Genomic DNA, 20,245 nt, shown 5'->3' with positions numbered 1-20,245 from the left:
CACATCTCAAAGGTAACCTGGAACCTTTTAGAGAGTATACAATTTTTCAAATAAATCATTTTCATGTCTAACCATATTAACCAGAATACTGGTTAATGATTTATATTTATTAAACTTAACTAAAAGAGAATTCTTGTGAAATTTCTGGGAAGTGAATTTTCAGTGAAGCCTATTAATGACATTAGGATGGTTTATTTCTAACCACAGTAGTAGACCATAAAACAAAAGTATACATTATTTTATCTGTGTAAAAGACATTGTCTACACAAACATTAACGTCTCCTTCCTCCACAGAAACACGTACTCTAAATTGCTGGGGATAACAATATGCCCACTAAAAAAACTATATTTCCCAGTCTCCCTTAAGTACATATGGCCTTTAAATTAAGTATGGGCAAATGTATTTAAGGAACACTTTGGAACTTTTCTTAAAAGAAATGTTTTTCACAAATTTCCTCCTCTTTCCTACCTAGAATACCACCATGAAGACTGGAGTCTGAACAGCCATCTTGGACTATATGCTACTGGTGATAACCTAAGGATAATGGATTAACAAAAACAGAAGGAGCCCAGATCCCTTGGTAACCACACCAGAAAAATGCCTGCCTCTAAGTTTCTTATATATAAAAAAAGAAATTAATTTCATCACATTTAAGATAATTTAAACAAGCACATGAATATCTAGCTAAAATAAGTCATTTTGATGGGAGTATTTGAGTAAAACTGGTCTTTTATTTTTTAAAAAAGACTTTTTAGTGAGGTGATTTTAAGATTTATACAGTTACATGGGTTTTTACATTGCTCTAGTCATCAACCAAAACAATAAACTATCTGATTTTTCATTTTCCAATAAAAGAAAAAAATCTATTGCCCTATCTGTGGGAAGAAATTTTAAGCTGCATTATTACCCCATTAATCTCTGATGAAACTTTTTAAAAAATGTAAACCATATTATCACTCCATTAATCTCAGACAAATCTATATGCTCCAGTGATTTCTGCCTTCATGCTTGCACTAAATTATATGGTCCACACTGTTAATTTTTAAAAGGCTGACAAAAGAGAGACCAATGCTGCCTGGAGTAGCTAGGAGGAGCTTCAGAGAAGTCCTAGAAGTATTCAGATAGAGGAAGTAAAGCACACAACACAATACAGGCTACAATCTGGGCTCTAAATCAAGAGATCTAGCTCCTGTGTGACCCTGGGCAAGTTACTTAAATTTTTTACTTCAATTTTTTCATCTGCAAGTGGGAACAGTCGTATCCACCTTATTCAAACCTTGTCAGCATTCAATGAGAATGCCCTGCCAAGACTGCGGGGCTCCTACACACAGCCAAAGCTCTTGTGGGAGAATATGCACAGCATGCAAAGTTCTGCCTTGCTATACAGATTCTTAACTAGAGAGTGACTGTGGATTTAAAAAAGAAAAAGGGACTTTTAGAGATCAAGCACTTCTGAAAAACAAGAAAATTCAAAGAAATAGGTATGTATATACAATGTATATATAAAAAGATGCTCATAATCTCATTTAACATCAAGAAACTGAAATTGAAAGATTGAGGATTATTTGCAGAGGAACAAGAAAGTAAAGTGAATAAGATCCACCGTAGACAAGGTTAGAATTATATATGCTAACACATTTTTTAAAGCTATCACTATCAAAATTTAACACACTATTACTATTACAGCAAAAGTTTTTGAAAGAATCTTAATGTTCCTCATAGTTGATGGTTAAACAAACAACGTACATCCATCTTAAGAAACAAAATACCCAGGTGTGGTGGCATCCACCTGTAAGTCCAGCGACTTGGGAGGTTGAGGCAGGAGGATCCCAAGTTCGAGGCCCTAAACAACTTAGCAAGACCCTGTCCCAAATAAGAAATAAAAGGGATTGAGGGGGCTGGGTTTGTGGCTCAGTGTCAGAAGGCTGGCGTAGCCCGTAAGAGGCACTGGGTTCGCATCTCCTATAATAAATCAATCAACCAATCAATAAATAAAGGTCTATCAACAACTAAAAACAAATATATATATATACATATATATATATATATATATACACATATATATAGGGGGTTTGAGGGTATACCTCTATGGATAAACACCCCAAGTTCAATCCCAGTACCAAAACAAAAAGAAACGGCACCCATTTTTTTTTTTTTTAAGGATAAGGTCTATTTCAATTTAGTGACATAAAAATATTTTAAGACAATGTTTAGTGGAAAAAGCATGTAGCAAGAAAAGGTGTGGAATTATCTCTATCTGAAACTTTTAAAAATATAAAAATGTCCATCAATTCATTGCATTAAAAAAAAATAAATAAACCCTGTACATGAGCGTGAATTATGACCACATACTGTTGGAATACCATATGAAAAAAGGCAAGCTACAAAAGACCACAGTATGATTCCATTTATAAAAAGTTCAAAAACATTAAAAACTATACATATATGGGCTGGGGTTATCGCTCAGTCAATAGAGTGCTTGCCTCACATGCACAAGGCCCTGGGTTCAATCCCCAGCACCATCCAAAAAAAAAAAAAAACAACTATACATATATGATTGAAACTCTTTAGAAATTAGGCAATAATAAATATAAAATTCAAGACAAAATTTACCTCTGAAAGGAGCAGAAAGAGAATGGGAGGGAAGAGTAGTGATAGGAATCAATAAATGGTAAAATGTTCTTTTTCTTAAACTGGGTACTAGGTGCATAGGTGTTCAGTGTATTGTGATTCAGTCTACCTTATGTGTCACTTACAAATACTATTTTCACCTATTTTATATCTGAGAACAAAATTTTGAAACTGCATATGTGTACAGACACACAGACATTTTAAGTAGGAAAAAGAAACTCTGGAATGATAAAAATTAAACTACTGGTAGCTACCTTCCTGTGGGGGAGAACAACTTTCCTGGTTTAATTCAGACACTTCAATATTGCCTGAATCTGTGACTAATTATGAAATTTTTTATTAAATTTATAAAAGAAATTACTTTACCATTAAAATTAAAATTAAAAAATTATAACCACATGGAAAATGTTAGTAAGTACAGCAGAATAAAGAATTTGATTTACACTGTGAATACATTCACATACAAAAACGTGCATACTAACTAGACTAGAGGAGAGGTACTGGGGTAAATTTGATCTAATGGAGTGGCTGAAACATGGGTAATTTTTTTATAGTTTCAATTTCTTGAAAATTTTATTTCATGAAAATATTTTGTATTTCATTAATACTACCTCACTTGGAGAGAAATTAGAGAAAAATGACAACTGCAGGAAAGCCAACTCTCTAGTTTCAGGGTAGCCAAGTGAAAAAATCTCCCCACATGAGAAAGCTGAATGAATTTACAGCCAATTGACAATGGATAGTACACGCTGTGCCAGTAAGTGCACTCAAAACCACTGGAGAGGGTCCCCACCACACCAAGGAGATTACATCAAAAGGCTCTGAAGTGCATATGTACATTTTAGTGCTTAACTGAGCAGTGGTGCTGCCAAGTGAACGTGCAGCAGTGGCAGGGAACGCTCCACTGCACAGGGACCCAGGAAAGGTTGGAAAATGGAAAAGGTGGAGAGACGGAAGAATGGAAGGGGAATTCTCCCCAATATGTGATGCAAAAATGACAAGGCATAATTCCATTCTGAGTAACTATAAAAATATTGTACAATCAGAAAGCTAAATGCTGAGCAAACAAAAAAAAAATAGAATAATAGGAATGCAAAAATAAAAGAACCCAAAGTCAGAATGAGCCATTGGCATCCACAATAAACACTATACTGTGGTCTTTGCCACTAATTTTACACACTGGTTCAAAATGTCAGCATTTCCATGAAGGCATGCAAGAAAACAGGAGGGAAGTCCATTTCATTCTCCAACCAAAATATTACTGACCTGATACAAACAAAACCTTAATATATAAAAACTTCCCAAAGCAGATTTAATAGAGGAAAGATGTATCTATATTCTGTGCCTAGCACTATCACTATTAAAGCAGAGGTTCTATATACAAAGGCTGAGAGAGAGGGTTGACTACTGTTAGGGTACCCCTCCCCTATTTTCTTTCTTTCCTTCTATTAGGGTTTTCTCCATGCCCATTTCTAATGATCTAAATTTCATTAATTCTTCTCCTGACAAAATAGTCTGACTCACACCTCCCACCACCACCACCACCACCACCACCACCACCGGCGGAAGGCCCGGTTCTACCTACCTCACCAGGCTGGCACTCTCCTTTCTTGCCACCTTTCTGCTTCCCCTTCCCTTATAAACTGTTTTCTTACTACCCCAAATCTCTCATGGAAATTGCTAGGTTCTAAGCACTAATATTTGCCTTTGCTTTCCTTTCACTATCCCCTGCCTTAAAATTTTGTTGGAGTTCTATGAGGCTTAATTTCACAGCAAGAACCCAAGCTCAGGGAATACTTCCCTGCATACACACCTGTGATCAAAGCATAAGTCTCCGGTTTAACGACGACAGCTCAGAGATGTCGTCAACTGTTCCTCCCTGTTTTGCATACACAGGAATGCAAACACCACAAAACCAAGAACATCTGTTTACCATTTGATTCCTATATAATTGGTCATCAAGTCCTGTCAATTCTACCTCCAAAAATATTTACTTTAATCATTTCCTTCTCTTCATTCCTACTGGCCCTGCGTAATTTCTCACATCTAGACTCCTCTATGAACCTTCTCTCTGCCTCCGGTTTCTCCGCTACAACCCAATTCTCCACAGAGCTCACAGAAGGTTTCTAATCAAAACCTAAGTCTGATCACGTTGTTACCCTCCTCGAAAACCTTCAGCTCCCTGTCTGCACACAGAATTAACTTCCACCACCTTCATCCAATCTGTCGTCAAGTGTTACCAGTCTTGTCTCCCATCTAATACAGAGGAAGTATTAAGTAAAAGCTAAGTAAACTATTCCAGTGAGGTCTAGAATTCTGCTTCATATCCTATTAGTATATTATTTACGTAACTTACACATTTATTCATCTCAAACTATATAATATTGTCACCAAACTCAAACTTTTGCAAAAGAACTAAACCACATTATATCCATATAACATTAAAACAACTGGGATGTTTAAAATATTTCTATTTTCAGTTCTGACATTAAAATAAAAGGTAGACTCTAAACCAAGAGCTATCTTCTAAAATGAGTGTTAACATGTATCACTAAATCGCTCACAGCTTTCTGGAAATTGTCAGAGTCAGCTCTTTGGATTCTTAACAGTGTGTCACACGTACCATATGAGAAAGATTGGCAACAAAATCACTTACTTTAAAAGATAAGTGCCTACCTTACTTAAGTCCCACTCATTTATCCATCTGGAATATTCCTTCAGTTCACCATATAAATTACCAACACAAACTGTTCTTCTTAACAGATACATTAGAAAAGTTTCCTAAATACAATGATTCCACGGCGAATCAAATTTATAAAATTTACTAAAGAAACCAGATTATTACCATACCATGTATGAGTTCTCATGAGAATCATTCCACTGTTTAATTAAATAGGATCTTGTAGACAGATTCAAAAATAGCACCATCTGTCTGGGTTGCAAAGCTCAGTTTCACCACATCACCAAATAGCAGCAACAACAAAAATAAATAAATAAGTGTGTGTGTATCTCAAATAATATACAACTAATGAACTGAGTATCTGGAATTTTTACACTTGATTCAATCTGTGCAGATGATTACTTTGTATATAAACAAATATTCTTTGAAAACTGTATTTTGAGTAACTTAAACTTTAGTTAAGAACTTGTATACCAGAGGATAAATATTTATGCTCTTCAGTAGCTAAGATGTAGATTCATGCTCTGGCATAAATTCTAAACACTAAACTGCTCAGGTGTTATATAAATCTGAAAATTTTTAAAATACCTTCTCTTATTTGTTCAGAATAATTATGTCACTAAATTTTCTCAAAAATATCTATACCTCTAGGATTAATTATGTCATAACCATCTTTATAGATTCCTATTTGCTATTTTTAATATAAAAAGTACTTAAAAAGAAAGAGAACTATTAATAAAGTCATCTATGTGATCTCGAGACCACAAGTAATAAAGTTGAGAAAACATTTTAAGATCTCATATCTCATTTCTATTTTGAATTCAAATTCAAAAACAGAAAATACTTGCCAACTTGTTAGCTAAAAGCCAGTACAGGCTTCCCTACTATAGGCACAGCAGCCTCTGCACCACCCTACACACTTAACTACCCAGGCAGGCAACCATAAAGAAAAATCCTAAATACATCTAAGTGTTATTGAGCTAATCTACTTCAACTGTGGAAGAAATACTGAAAGAATGTGTGTGAGGTACTTGATGGCTCACTGGGCCATCAAACAAGTGAAGCAACACACTAAGTGGCCAAAGGTAAAACTCTGGTATCCTACAAGCCAAACTTTTAAAGTCTTAAAAAATTATCTCAACTAGATACATTTATTTATCCTACTAAGGTTCTTCTTAATGATTTAGTCTCACCAAAAATAGGCGTCTAGATGGCATCTGAGTTTTGCTCGACAGGGCACAACTTACAATTCTACTCTCCCTTTACGATAATTTGCCTTGGTTTTCAGAAGGCAAAACTGCCACCCCCATTTAATTGGTCCCCACAGTGAGTCTTACCACTCAGTACATGGCTAAGCCCATCTCTACTGAAATGGGTATGACAAGAAAGCACACCAAACCACTTGACTCAGAACCTGAGAAGGCAAAGGTTCGCACAGGCAGGCTAGAATTCTTGGCATCCATCTACATCACATGCATGCCAACGTGTCCACAGCAGATCCCTTCCTGAGGTTTTTGCTCATCATCAGTAAGACCCATCAGAAGCCTAAGTTCCTTATTAAAGAAAAATTTAAAATAAAGGACTTGTTGAAATCAAACATCATAAAAAAATGCAAAATTTTGTTTATTCAGCCTCAAAGCACTCAAGCTTCAGCTGAGACTGTCTCAACTTCCTTCACATTTCTTTCTTTCTCATATCCTGACATCCTTTATTTCTAAGCAGTATTTCACTAGCCCTTATCACCTGAATTAAACAGCCCAACTTGTTTCCCCAGTGACCAACTTTTCTTATATCTTCTATCTTTCCCTCGGTGTCTCCAATGCTGTTGCTCCCTAGTCTACAAATGAATCTACTTTTGAGACGCTTACCCACTCTTCTCCACTCCCTCCATCCCTGCTTGCTTCACAATCAGTCTCCAACTGAGAAATGTCCACACTGGCTCTTCTTGCCATCCATTCATTCTTCGACCCATCAAAACCCAGATTCCACCCTCAACTGTAATTTCTACCAATTACCAATCTGTCCAAATAGCAAACTTTATCTTTCGCTCCCCACCTTCCCTCTTCAGGGTCCACCACAACTGTCTTTGAAATACCACAATTTATATTCCCTTTCTTTATTTTTATGTCAGAGAAAGCAAATTATATTGTCTACTTAAAGCACACATTAACACATTCATGACTTAAAAGTAACCCTGAACCAAAATTTAATTCATTTTAAATGCACAGAATTTGAAGAATGGTAGGTTACAAGGTTCATGATTCTAATTTGTCTGCGTAAGAGAGCAATCCTAGAAAGGCTTTTAAACACGTTATTAAATGTAATACCATTTAACACACTTGTTTTTTCCTCAATTCATTTCTCATAATAGTTTCTGTATCGTCTTGGATTATCTCCCGTTTTAGTTTCATATCCCATCTGCTCATTTAAGATTCACGTCTGTCCAGTTTCTGAAATATTTGTCACTTTAGTCATTAGCATTTTGCGTAATATAGCACTGTTTTTTTTTTTTTAAAGTTCAGAACTGAATTATTTTGGAAAACTGAGTATTATTTTAATATCACTATTTCTTAATCTAAATTGGTCTGCCCACACTTCAAATTTTCCACCTAATAAAAATTCAATTTCAATAAGCTTTTGTGCTGTTTTTTTAAAAAAGGAAGCCAAGAACTAGGACCATAAATTAGAAGTGCTCTCCCACATCTCAGTGAAGATATCTCAAGAAGAGGGACTCAGTCCAGCACCATGGCCATGCCTATAATCCCAGAGACTCAGGAGACTGAGGCAGAAGGATCACAAGTTTGAGGCTGGCAGTTTAGCAGGACCCTCAGCAACTTAGTGAGTCTCTCTCAGAACTAAAAAAAAAAAAAAAAAAAGAGGGAGCAGGGGTCAGTGGTAAAGTCACCCTGGGTTAAATCCTCAGTAACAAAAAAAAAAAAAAAAAAAAAAAAGAGTTGTCAACAAAGCTTCCAAAGAATGCCCTCTCCCTTCTCTCTAGCAAGTCATGTCCATCCACTCCTTCAAGATTCCATTTGAGAGTCCCCTTCTGAGTCTTTCTGGATACAAGGTATCATTTAATCCATTTAGCTCTCTCTTTGTACTTGACAAAGAATTTTAGAAATTAAATCCTAAATGTAGATCTTTTCTGCACCTATCAGACCCTTACTCTTTTTTTAAGGTCAAGTTAAATTTTAATCACTTCCTATGTCCATTATTCCTAAATGAATTATACTTGTCTTATATTTCTCAAACATAGCACACAAAATATTAACATGTCTAGATATTATTTTATTGACTATCCTATCCAATCTCACCCTTTTTCACCTCACTGAGTCCCAGAAGTTCTCCTTTACCACATAAAACAGCAAGTGGACAGCTTGTCTCCAGGGATGTGTAAAGAAGGGAAAGGAAAAGCTAAAGGACAAATGCTCTTTCCTGATGACACCACAGAACGGGCCACTGTTCTCAACATGATAATGAAAAGGTATCAAGGAAGAGAAAGCAGCACGGATCCCTACAGGGAAGGATGGGAAAATCTGCTCATCCCATGGGAGCATCCTCTCCTCAACACTGTCTCCAAGCCTCTTTCAGAGGCCTAGAAGAGGGCCCAGTAGGGAGGACTCCTGCCCACTGCCCGGAGCAGAGGAGGGTCAGGCAGAGCCTGCTCCCACTGCACGGGCTCCAGGCTGAGCACCAGTGCTCCTGATGCTCCAAGTTCATTCCCATAAAAATGCTACCAAAAATAGCATCTGAGTTCTGTAACACACATAATTAAGTAAAGGTAACGAGGCTAACAACCATCATTTGTCCAACAGAAGTCAAAGAGCATTTTCTTGGTGTGTGAAAACAAACTTAAAAATTAACTTTTTCTAATATTTTGAAATCTGGAGACCATCTATACATAAAATTCTAAACTTCTGGATAAAACACCACTATTCGGAGTCAACATGACTAACAGAAAAACTACAGATTTGTGGGAGGGCTTTCCTTCCTTCAACAAGGGCTAAATATTTTTAGATACTGCCACATTATTAAACAGAAAAGAAAAATTAGCCAGTAGTTGACTTCTCTCTGTTGAAAACATAGTAAGGGTTGTGACATTCGTGTCAGACTAAAACATGATTTGGTCTTTAGAAGAAAAATATATTTATTAAGTACTATTTCTGACATTCCCTGAGACAAATCTCAAAATGTTAATAGAACTGCTATTTAAAGTTCAAAGAGCTCTCCAAAGCTGCCAAGGAATTAATAGCTTAAACCACCAAATAAGAGCCACAGTTCAATTCCTAGTCTCAGTCAATTATAACCCAGAGCTGGTGCAGCAACATCTCTCAACACCTCAAAGACACACCACACAACTGCAAACCATATAACGAATCAAGAGCGGTACCATCTAAGGATGAAGTTCAAGTTTTTCTTCTCAGACATGGCTTATTTATAAGGAAAAACACAAGAGGTTCTCCAACTTAATCCTCTGCTACCTCAAAAAAGGTGCAAAAATACGAAACGTACAATGACCATACAACCGCTGTACTTAAAACAAGGTACTTCATTCCAGCGCCTGGTTAACTAACTGCACAGGGCTTTTCTGTAGCTTCTCTTGAGGTCTTTTCTTATGAAACATCACTATCTAGCCATCCAAACTGCTTTCCTCAGGATGATTTTTCCATACCTCCTGCCCTCCATATTTCCACTATGTTCACAGGAAAAACTGAGGCACAGAATCATTACCAGAACCAACCTGACGTCGCTTGTTACTAGTAAAAATTTCAAATACAACACAAGTTTCCCTATTACCAGTTCGCTGCCCATCTTAAAGGACTCATGAAAAGCAATCTTACAAGTGAAAGTTGAATGGAAGTCCTCCTGCACAAAGGATGAAAGGGAAGGAGTTCTGGATCAAGAACTGGACAAAACTCCCAACTGATCCCAAAATCTATAGTTTGCCTACCATAGAAAATCTAATGCTAACTTAATTCCTGTTCCTTTGAGGTATGATAAGAACACACATCTCATGATCAACTGGCATTCTCCCTAATGCAGATTTTCAAGAACACATCTAAAATATTGCCAAGCCTAAATAATAACGCATTCAGAATGCAGAGCTAAACATCAAATAAGTAAAAATAAAAATAGCATACTTATGATCAGAACCCAAATGGGCACTGAGAACTCCCTTAGGGAACTGAGAAGACAATAGTCATTCGTTTAGCAAATAGTTAATGAGAACCTAACTACTGAAAAGGGCCACTGCCCAGTGGAAGATCATCTACTTGTCAGAGGTACACAAAAGGAGCATGAGTGACTAGCTCTACCTGTGGGAGTCAGGGAAAGCTTCACCGAGGAGGTGACATCTGAACTATTTTTAAAAATGAGTAGGACTGTGCCAGACATGCATGCACGCACAAAACTAGAAACTGCTTCCAAATTTTCTAGAGTTAGATGTGTATGTTTTTCCCTTCTTTCTCTTCAGGATGCTAAAATTCAATTATGAGAGACTGGTCAACACTCTATCGTACCTATTTGAGCACCTAGTGTTAGCTCTTAAACTCAGATGTACTTAAGCATCTTCCTTATTTAATGAAATAATCTGGAAATATGAAGCTTCATGTATCCTTCTTAAAAATACTTCCTTACTTATAAATTTATCAATAGTCTCTGGAGGAGGGAAAAAGATCACAGTAATTTTCATAAAGTTCAGTAACCTTTTAGATTATCAACTTTTTAAATTTCCACTCAACATTATAAAAATGGTGTCCACAATTTTATTTTATCTGAAACAAATACTTTCCTTAAATTTAATTTTAATATCAAATAAATGCCAAATATACCCAATTAATGCAGTGGCTTAATACAAGTTAAGAATTGTTACAAAAAAAAAAGAATCTAATGAAGATTTAAAAAGAAAATTCACCTGCAAGATTCTTTTTCCCCTTCCAGTTGTTAAGTTAGAGCTTCAATTTAAACTACATGACATAAAGATAAATGAAATTTTAATATCCACCTATGAGGTTCCTTTAACAGTCGTGGAATTTTACTATACTGAAAAAAGTACAAAATGTAGAACGCTGTCACCAGCACTGTGCTATTTCACATAGCAGAAATACTGTGAAATAGTTGATTTTTTTTCCTTTTGTGGTACTGGGAATTAAACCCAGGAGCACTTTCCCACTGAGCTACATCTCCAGACCTTTAAATTCTTTATTTTGACAGGGTCTCCACTAGCCTGAAACCTTAGTCCAGGCTGACCTAGAGCTTGTCATCCTCCCTCCTCAGTCTCCAGTCACTTGCAATATAGGCAGGCACCACAGCACCTGGCACAGATATGCCAATGAAATAACATTTTTCCCTTGGACACAATGGATTCTTCTAATTTTCATCTAGAAAGAATAGTCATTTTTTTTCAGACTAGATCCAGATATTTTATTGGCTTAAAAAAGGAAAATTCTAATCCTACAAACATAATTAAAACTTGCAAAAATAAACAAAAGTAAAATAAGATTTCCTAAAAGCAGACTATTACAGGAAATTTATGAGGATAAAATCTATTCTAAATGATAGCCTTAAAAGGAAAATAACAATGTAGTAGAGTACGGAACTGTCACTGAAATAAACATCAATCACAACATTTTAACAGAATTTAAAACTATTTTTATATCAACTAAAACAAGGATAGAAAACTATGCTGATGTACATAGTGAGTACACTAAACAAAAATTGGGCAAGCATGCATATTCCATTCATGCAAATGAGTGTGAATTTACTATTCCTCATTTATGTTAATATTTACCAAGATTAATAGAATATCATTTCCCCTATGTAATGAAGTGAATCCCCCCAATGGAACAAAGCTAACACCTTCAAATCTTTCAAATAAACAATGAAAGTTTATACTATAAAAGGAAATTATCTGAACAGAATCAGAAAGAAGTTTAAACAACTCAAGAGGGGGGAAAAGTCCTAAATTCCAAGACCACATTACAAATATTGATTCATTAATTCCAGAACTCTAAGCAAATCCTATAAAACAATGTATATGTATGTTTATTTGTAGGTTTTTTAACTATACAACACAGGCACATTTTTAGGCTATCTAATTACCTCACTTTGCAATGCATTAAATGTAATTTCTTAAAATAGAAATATTTGTAAAATGACAAAATAGATAATCTGGTAAACCACACTACACAGTTTTATAACACACAGTTTGTAAAACAGATTTGCACAAAATACATCCTAATGGCACTAACAGCAATACTGCAGAAATCTTTTCCTCCTGTTTCTAATAAATAGCTGCAGTGCACAGATCACTAATAATACCTAACATCCAGCTATATTACTATTTTCATAAGCTTTGTCTAATTTCTCTCACCAGATAGCTCCTGTGAAATAAATGTTATCATCCTCTTTCAAAAAAAATGAAATTGGTACCTCTACAGTTAAAGAAAGGCAATGCTATTATTATCATTATTATTATCTAAAATAAATATTTCAAAAAATATCTTTGAATCAAACTGATAGCTGAATGAACTATTCTTAAAAAAAAATTCAGATAAACAATCTCAATACTATATACACTGAGTTAAAGAGTTTCATCCCAATTTTATCTTCTTTATTAATCTCAGGATAGCAGAGATCTCTGAAAGTATTTGATGAATATAATTAACTCACAATTAACTAAGCTAAATTAGCCAGTGAACAAAAACGATCAATTTTTTTCCTAACTAATTAATATAATTCACTACTATAACAATGTTATTTGAAGGAATGCCTTAACAGATTTTTTTTCCAAATAAATATCTGATATATTCATGAAAAAATGACCAGAGCATTCCAAAGGAAGTGATAAGCCACATAAGCATCAGGCATAAACTCAATAAACACTATGGTCCTAAATGCACTCCAACGCCCATGATTCTCACAGAGAAAAATAGGCCCAACCTAACTTCTTCCCAAGGAGCACGTTAAGCAATAGCACAGCAAAATATTTGTAGCATACAGGTCCTAGGTACATTATTTTCTCTTTAAAATTATGAACTCATCACACGTACAAATGGCTCTTTAAAATGGTCCAGTAAACTGCTACACTCTGCCTTAAATTGCTGTCTATTATGTACTTAAAAATATTTACTAGCAATTGAAGGTTAATATGGCAACTATTACCGGGAAGCAATTATTGCTATTAAAAATATATAAATACTGTAACACCATGTGCTAACAACAAATGCCGAACAGAAAACACACATTAGCAAATTACAAATATTTTCACTAAAGAAAATGAATGATCCTGAAAAAAGATGCTTTATGTATAAATACTAAAATGGCAAACTGGGGTGAAAAAATACTGTGTATAGTATTTTGGCACTTTAGAAGATCAGAGAAATCATTCACTTCTCTTTATTTTCATTGGACAGTCCTCCCCACTAAGTTCGCGCTCAAGAGTACAGATTTCAAAGTTTCTACACTTACGCCTATCTTCCTTTTCTGGAAAAAAAAAAAAAAAAAATCTCTTAAGACAAAGAGAAATTAGATCATCAGATTATCTTAAAAGCTTCAAATATAAAATGAATGTCCCTCAGTGGAAATGACGTACTAATTTGTGTGTGTGTGTGTGTGTGTGTGTGTGTGTGTGTGTGTGTATTTTAATTCTGCAAGAACATGGGATCATCAGTCAATTATTCGTAGTAAGGAAGACTCTAAGCAAATAAACAATGTGAATGTGAAGCAAACATCTAAGAACCAGAGATCACTCTCCCTCAAGTCCAAGAGTGCATACTTAATCTAGCTAAAGGGCACAAAATCACTTTCTCTATGCTATCTCAATAGAGAAACAAAATAAAGATATACTTAACATCTGGAAATTATGTCTTCCCATAAGGGTGAGTTCACATACCATAGGGTGCACTGTTACGCTTTCCAAAAGGTAGATTTAACACACTTAAACTGAATTATAACTGAGTGAATAAGTAACAGGAGTCACCCAGAATGTAATGAACAGCATGAGAAAACAGTTTTAAGTCACAGAGGCACAGCCAGGCATGTATTTAATGCAGTACCTACACAACTCACAGCAGTAAAAATGAGGAACACCTACAATGACCTATATCCTCCGTACCTATGGCATTTTTCACAACTTAGGAAAGGGGAATGGAGGTTGAAAAGAACTCGGGAAAGTTGATGCCATGCAGCAGAAAATAAAGTAAAAGACTAGCAAAAATCTTTTAAGACACCTGATTGTACAATCAACTTTTGCTAAGCCATAATGACCACCTTCAGGTAACGAAGTGGGTGGATCATTACTGCCATACAGAACTTTAATCTCTAGCTTATATTTCAATCTATACTAATATGAACTTCTAGGTAAATTCTCTAGAAACAATACTTTTCCCAAAAACTGAACAAACTGCAGTTCAAATACACACACACACACACACTGTTCGTAAATAGTTCTTATATAACAAGTGATTACTATAGCTCCCTTGGAGTTGACTATTCTGTACAATGTATTTTTAATAGTCTAGGATGTACCTGCACATAATAGTCAGGAAAAATTCTCAGTTTGGAATCAGAAAAATTCAAAATATTCAGAAGTTTAACTGATTCAAAAATAAATTTTAAATAGCACCAACCCACCTTCCACACAAGGGAACATAAACATTATACAGTCCTTTAAAAAAAAAAAAAAAAAAAAAAAAAAAACTAAGCATTTCTATGGTTCTGCACATTAAAGGTGCTATCTAAAAAGTAATTGTATTTTTAAAGTATATTCAAAAATCAATTTCTTGATTTAAAGAGGTTTAGGGGAAAAATATTCAAAACACAAACCTTTGTTTACTGTCAAAATCTAACAGAATCCTCTTCTACAAATGTTTCTCCAAAGGAATCTCGAGTATCTTTTCTCTATAACATTATCATCCTTACTTAAGCTTAAAAAAAAATAAATAATTCTAAAGATTGGTTATTCATATACTTTGTCTACAAAATTTACTGTATATAAATTAGCCACATATACACAAGCCATTACTAGTCAGCATGATATATGGCAATTTGGGAGTCTCTCCTCACTATTACAAGTCTACTTGATTATTTTAATTACCTGTAAAAGTGTCAATGTGGTCACCAGCCACCAAACAAAAACCATTTTAAATACCCCTTAATCAATACATTTGCTGATCTGTGAAAGTCCCTGAACCTGATACTAAAAGACTGACTGAGGGAGAAAAAAGAGTTTTATGTCCACATATCAAAAAAAAAAAAAAAAAAAAAACAAGGGAAAATTATTACAAAACCATTAAGAATCACAACTGATAATCAAATTTTGATTAAATATTTAAATAAAAATGTTTGATTAAAAAATTAGCCTGATATTACTCCAGTGGAAGCAATGACACTGTCATTTAGTGTTTGCAGGTAAAAATCATGGGTCGGTTTTTTTCTTTTTATCTGCATAAAAACTGTAGTACATTTAATAAAATTACACTTCCACTTGAAAAGTTGGCAAGAATTTATTTCTCCACTAGTCTCAAAGAAAAAAAAAAAAGCATCTATGCCACCCATAATTAAATGTAACTAATTACAATTTGAACACTAAATTATTTATCCAGTGTAAACAAGGATTACGAGGAAATAATGCTTCTATCTACAGCAGGGGTTACAGAAAATAATTTCCAAAATGCTTGGCATCCAAAGGGCAGCACCCTCCCCCCCAAAAAATAGGGTACACAACTTAAAATAAGTAGAGTTTTTTTAAGGCTAAATCAAATAAACCATTCAGCCAATTTTCCAATTATATTCTACGCTTGAAACATAATTGCTTTACATCTGTTTACAAATCTTTGCTCAATATTTAAACAAATTCGTACTCTCCCAGGCACATAGCTATACATACAGTAACTCATGCACAAAGCACATATTTAAAGACCACGCACTGCAATTATTAGTCTAAACGCCAGGTTTAACAACGTGAATGTTTTCAGAGCTAGGTAATACGACCCAATAAAAAGCAAAGATGGCATTTACCACCAAATGTCACTGCCACCGCCAGGGAAGAGTTGCTGGAGCCCTATACATTTTTAATTTCGATGAATCTAGACGCCGTCGTCGGGTGCCAGGCTTCCAGGAGAACAATTGACACCCTAACTGCTTCAAGATTAAGGCAGGCGATGCAAATCCGAAGGAAAAGTTGTCAATTATCAGAGAGAAGAGAGCACGAGAGGCGAAGGCAGATAAAAGCGATGTTATCAAACCGCCCAGCTTGTTGCTTTTTTGTGCGGGTGTGGATTTGTAAGGGCAGAGAAAACAGTTTTTAAAAGACACAGGAGGAGAGAGAAGAAAAAGCCTTCTCCACCTTCCGTCGGCTCGGTGCAATGGCTTTACGGCTCTCCGGCGTAGTAAGACCCGAAAGGCAGGCGGCGGTCCGTGTTTACAATCGCGGGAGCTCGGGGCGCAGGAGTCCTTTACTGACACAATCGCATTCAATCAACTGTTTTCGAGCGAAATTGCAGGTGTCATTATGGAATTAAAAAAAAAAAAAAATTCAAAAGGCGGGCGGGCGGGCGAGCGGGCGGCCGGCCGATCCGACAAGGGGGGACAAGGCTGCTGCTCGCAGGCGCGGGCAGCACAAGGCAAAGGCTTCCACATTTAGGGGAGAAAAGGGGGGAAATGGGAGGAGAGGGGGGGTGTGATCGCAACCGAGGGTGGGCGTTCGAAGTGCGACCCAGCATCCGCAGCTCTGAGACTTCCACATGCAAATTCCACGCCGAGCGCCGCGCTCACAAATGATTTTTAAAGAGCCAAATAAACACTGGATGGGATCCAAGGCGAGGGAGAGACGATCCAAAAGGGGGAGAACGGCGAGCGGCGAACGGCGGGGAGAGGCGAGGGAGGGGCGAAGTCCCGGCGGCGGGAGGAGAAAGTTGGTCGGCGGCGGAGGTCGGGCCCCCCCGGGCAGCCCCCTCCCCGCAGCCCGGCTACTCACCAGCGAGAAGAGGTTGGAGTGACAATCCTCCAGGCTCGCCCCGTTCGCCACCCAGTTCGCTGCCGCAGTCATGATCCTCCGCGAGCCCGGCCGCCAGAGCGGGGCATGTCGGAGCGAGGCGTCCGAGGCGAGGCCGGGCCGGGCGGCGGCGCCTCGCCGAGGAGCGCGGGGCGGCCGGGCCGCCGCCGCCGCCGGGGAAGGGCGGGAGGGCCGGCGGGCGGGCGGGAGGCGCCGCGGCGACGCCGCGCCGGGGGCGGCGGGCCCGGGCCGGCGGGGGGGTCCGAGGCGGCCGCGCGGCTCCTTCCTGCTCGGGCGGCGGCGGCGGCGGCTGCGGCTCCGGCGGCGGCGGGGGGCGCTGTCCGCGCGGCCCGGCGCCCTCCCCGCCTCTCAGGGCCGCCGCTGCCTCCGGGGCCGGCGCTGCGGGCCGGCCGCCGCCTCCGCCTTCCCTGTTCCTCAGCCGCCGCCGCTGCCGCCGCCTTGTTTATCTCCAGCCACCGACTCCCCCTCGGCCCCCGCCGGCGCGTGAGGGGAGGCGAGCCCCGGAGCCGCCGCCGCCGCCTCGGAGCCGCCGCCGCCGCGGAGCGCGAACTCGCGAAGGGGGGGGTGCGGACGAAGCCAGCGGGCGACCCCGGCAGCCGAGCGACGTCCCCTCCTTCCTCTTCCTCCCCCACCCCCCCCTCCTCCCCAGTCAGCCTCGCTTCTCCTCCCTCCCCGGGCTCGCTCGCTCTGACAGCAATGGCGGCCGCCGACCGCGGCTCGGCCCGCCATTGGCTGGGGCTGCGTCACGTGACGGGCGCCGGCCGCGCGGGGGGGCGGGGAGGGCGGGGGAGGGGCCGGGAGCGGCGGCCGCGGCGGCAGCTCGCGGGAGGCGCTGCTGAGCCGAGCGCGGCGGATCCTCCAGCCGGGAAGAGGGAGGGAGACGGCGAGGGAGAGAAAGAAGTGCGGGCGGCCGGGCTCCCCGCGGGCGGGGGACTGCCGGCCCGGGGCTGCTGCGGGGGCCCTGCCCGGGCGCCCGGGCCCTCGCGGGGCGCGGATCCCTGCGGGGCCGGGGGCCGCAAGCCCTGGGCACGCCCGCTGCGACCGCAGGGCCCTCGCTGGAGCCGGCCGGCGTGGCGGGGGCTCGCTCTGGGCCAGGCGGCAGGTCTGCGAGCTTTGGGGAGTGTCTTGTCGAAACCTCACGCCGCCGTCCGCCTTTTACCAACGAGAAAACTGAAACACAAAGAGATTAAGTCACTTGCCCGAGGTGGCGGGATTCGAACCCATGAACGCATAGACGCACAGCGAAGCCCAGCACAATTTTACATGCCTCCCCCACGGAGCTCTTACTGGGAGCTGTGCATTTGATACTGAAGTGCTGTTTGAGCCCTTCACTCTTAGTGTGTGCATCCATTCTCTGCATCGCATATAAATGCTTCCTGAGACCTTGCTATATGCCAGAATCTACTGTAACTGCCAGGTACTGTGCTCAGGCTTACTTGAGAGCAGACCCTCCCTCTCGGCTCCATTCATTCAATAACCAACATTTCTTGAAAGTGTATGACCTGGGAGTCCGGAGGAGTGCTGGTATGAGATGGATGGCTCTCCCCCAACCCTCAAGATGGGGAGGGGAAAACTAGCACTTAAAGAGAGGAAGAGGCGAAATCAAGGGAGATGGGAATGTAATAAAAGAAGAGAAATCTTAGGCATGTGCATTGAGCTTTGGAACCAACTCAGACACTGCTAAAGCAAAACACAAGTATGTGTTACCATGGCTAACACTACGTTATAACCCACTGACACTATGTTAGAAGGAATATGCCTACATTAGTTAAGATAATCCTCAAAACAACCACCTCAGTACTGTTATTATCCTTAGACTGTCCTAAGGGCAAGCTCAGAGGTGTACAATGACACCCCCAACCTCTCACAGTTATAGCGTGGAGCTAGCCCAGGTATGTGGGACTCCGAATTCAGAAGGCTTCAGGAAAGATGCCACTAGCTGGTTTTGCCGTGGCTGGCTGTGTTAATCTGACCGACATAGTTTAACTTTCCAAGCCTCATTTCCTAATCTGTCAAAAAGGAACCCTAATTGCTGACCTGCTGACCTCGGGCCAATGTCATGAATTTTTATTAAGATACTATTGATGAAAGTGTTTAGGGGAAAAAAAGACTGAAACACTTCATCAACATGTGCTGTTACTTGGGCTTGAGCAATTAAATGGTGTGATGGTCCATCATATCCATATATCATTTATTTACATCCCAGGGGGACTTCATCGTACACAGTGACCATGTTGTCATTCTTCAGCAAGTTGGAATTTAAAAAAAAAAATTTTTTTAAAGGCCTCCCAGAGAAAAAGGAACAAAGGACTTGGACAGTGTATAAAATAGGCAAACCTGGCTTTGAAAAGATTTGGCTCAACCTCACTTGTTCGTGTCCCATGTTGGAATCCTAATCATCCATCACTGGACACAATGGTGCACACCTGTAATCCCAACAACTCAGGAGGCTGAGGCAGAGGATGGAAGGTTGAGGCCAGTCTGGACAACTCAGGGAGACCTTCTCTCAAAATAAAAAATGGAGGGTTCAAGAGGCAGCTCAGTGGGTTCAATCCCCAGTAAGGAAGAAAAGGAAGAAAGGAAGGGAAGAAAGAAATCACCACTGTGATGGTATTTGGAGATGCTGATTTGGGGAGGTAATTAGCATAAGGGTGGGGCTCTTACCTGGGACTAGTGCCCTTATAAGAAAGGACATAAGAAAGCTTGCTTGTCCTCTTGCTGCCACATGAAAGAGGGCCTCACCAGAAACCAAATGGGTCAGCACCTTGATCTTGGACTTCCAGCCCTTAGAAGTGTGTAAAATAAATTTCTGTCATTTCAGCCACCCGTTCTGTGGGGATTTGTTGGCACAGCCAGAGGGGACTAAGATATTCGTCTTAAGAAAAACACATATTAAAGCCACAATAAGTATTGACAA

At 39.4% G+C, this 20,245-nt stretch overlaps 1 protein-coding gene across 3 annotated transcripts in view; it reads right to left on the bottom strand.

Annotated features, from left to right (window-relative positions):
* The window catches only part of MED13L (mediator complex subunit 13L), a 290,375-nt gene extending 272,952 nt beyond the window's left edge, over window positions 1-17,423 (bottom strand). For all 3 annotated transcript variants that reach the window (XR_013765965.1, XM_079152455.1, XM_079152456.1), the window contains exon 1: window positions 17,290-17,423. Coding sequence is in view for 2 of the 3 variants with exons in the window: in XM_079152455.1 (XP_079008581.1) it covers window positions 17,290-17,361 (72 nt within the window). In the remaining variant the exon portion in view is untranslated. The remainder of the gene's footprint in view (window positions 1-17,289) is intronic.
* Window positions 17,424-20,245: the final 2,822 nt, after the last annotated feature.

The sequence above is a fragment of the Sciurus vulgaris genome, assembly GCF_902686455.1.
Source record: "Sciurus vulgaris genome assembly, chromosome: 8".
In the NCBI taxonomy this organism is placed as follows: domain Eukaryota; kingdom Metazoa; phylum Chordata; class Mammalia; order Rodentia; family Sciuridae; genus Sciurus; species Sciurus vulgaris.
The sequence above is the reverse complement of the archived record's forward strand: the minus strand, read 5'-3'. Positions and strand labels throughout refer to the sequence as shown.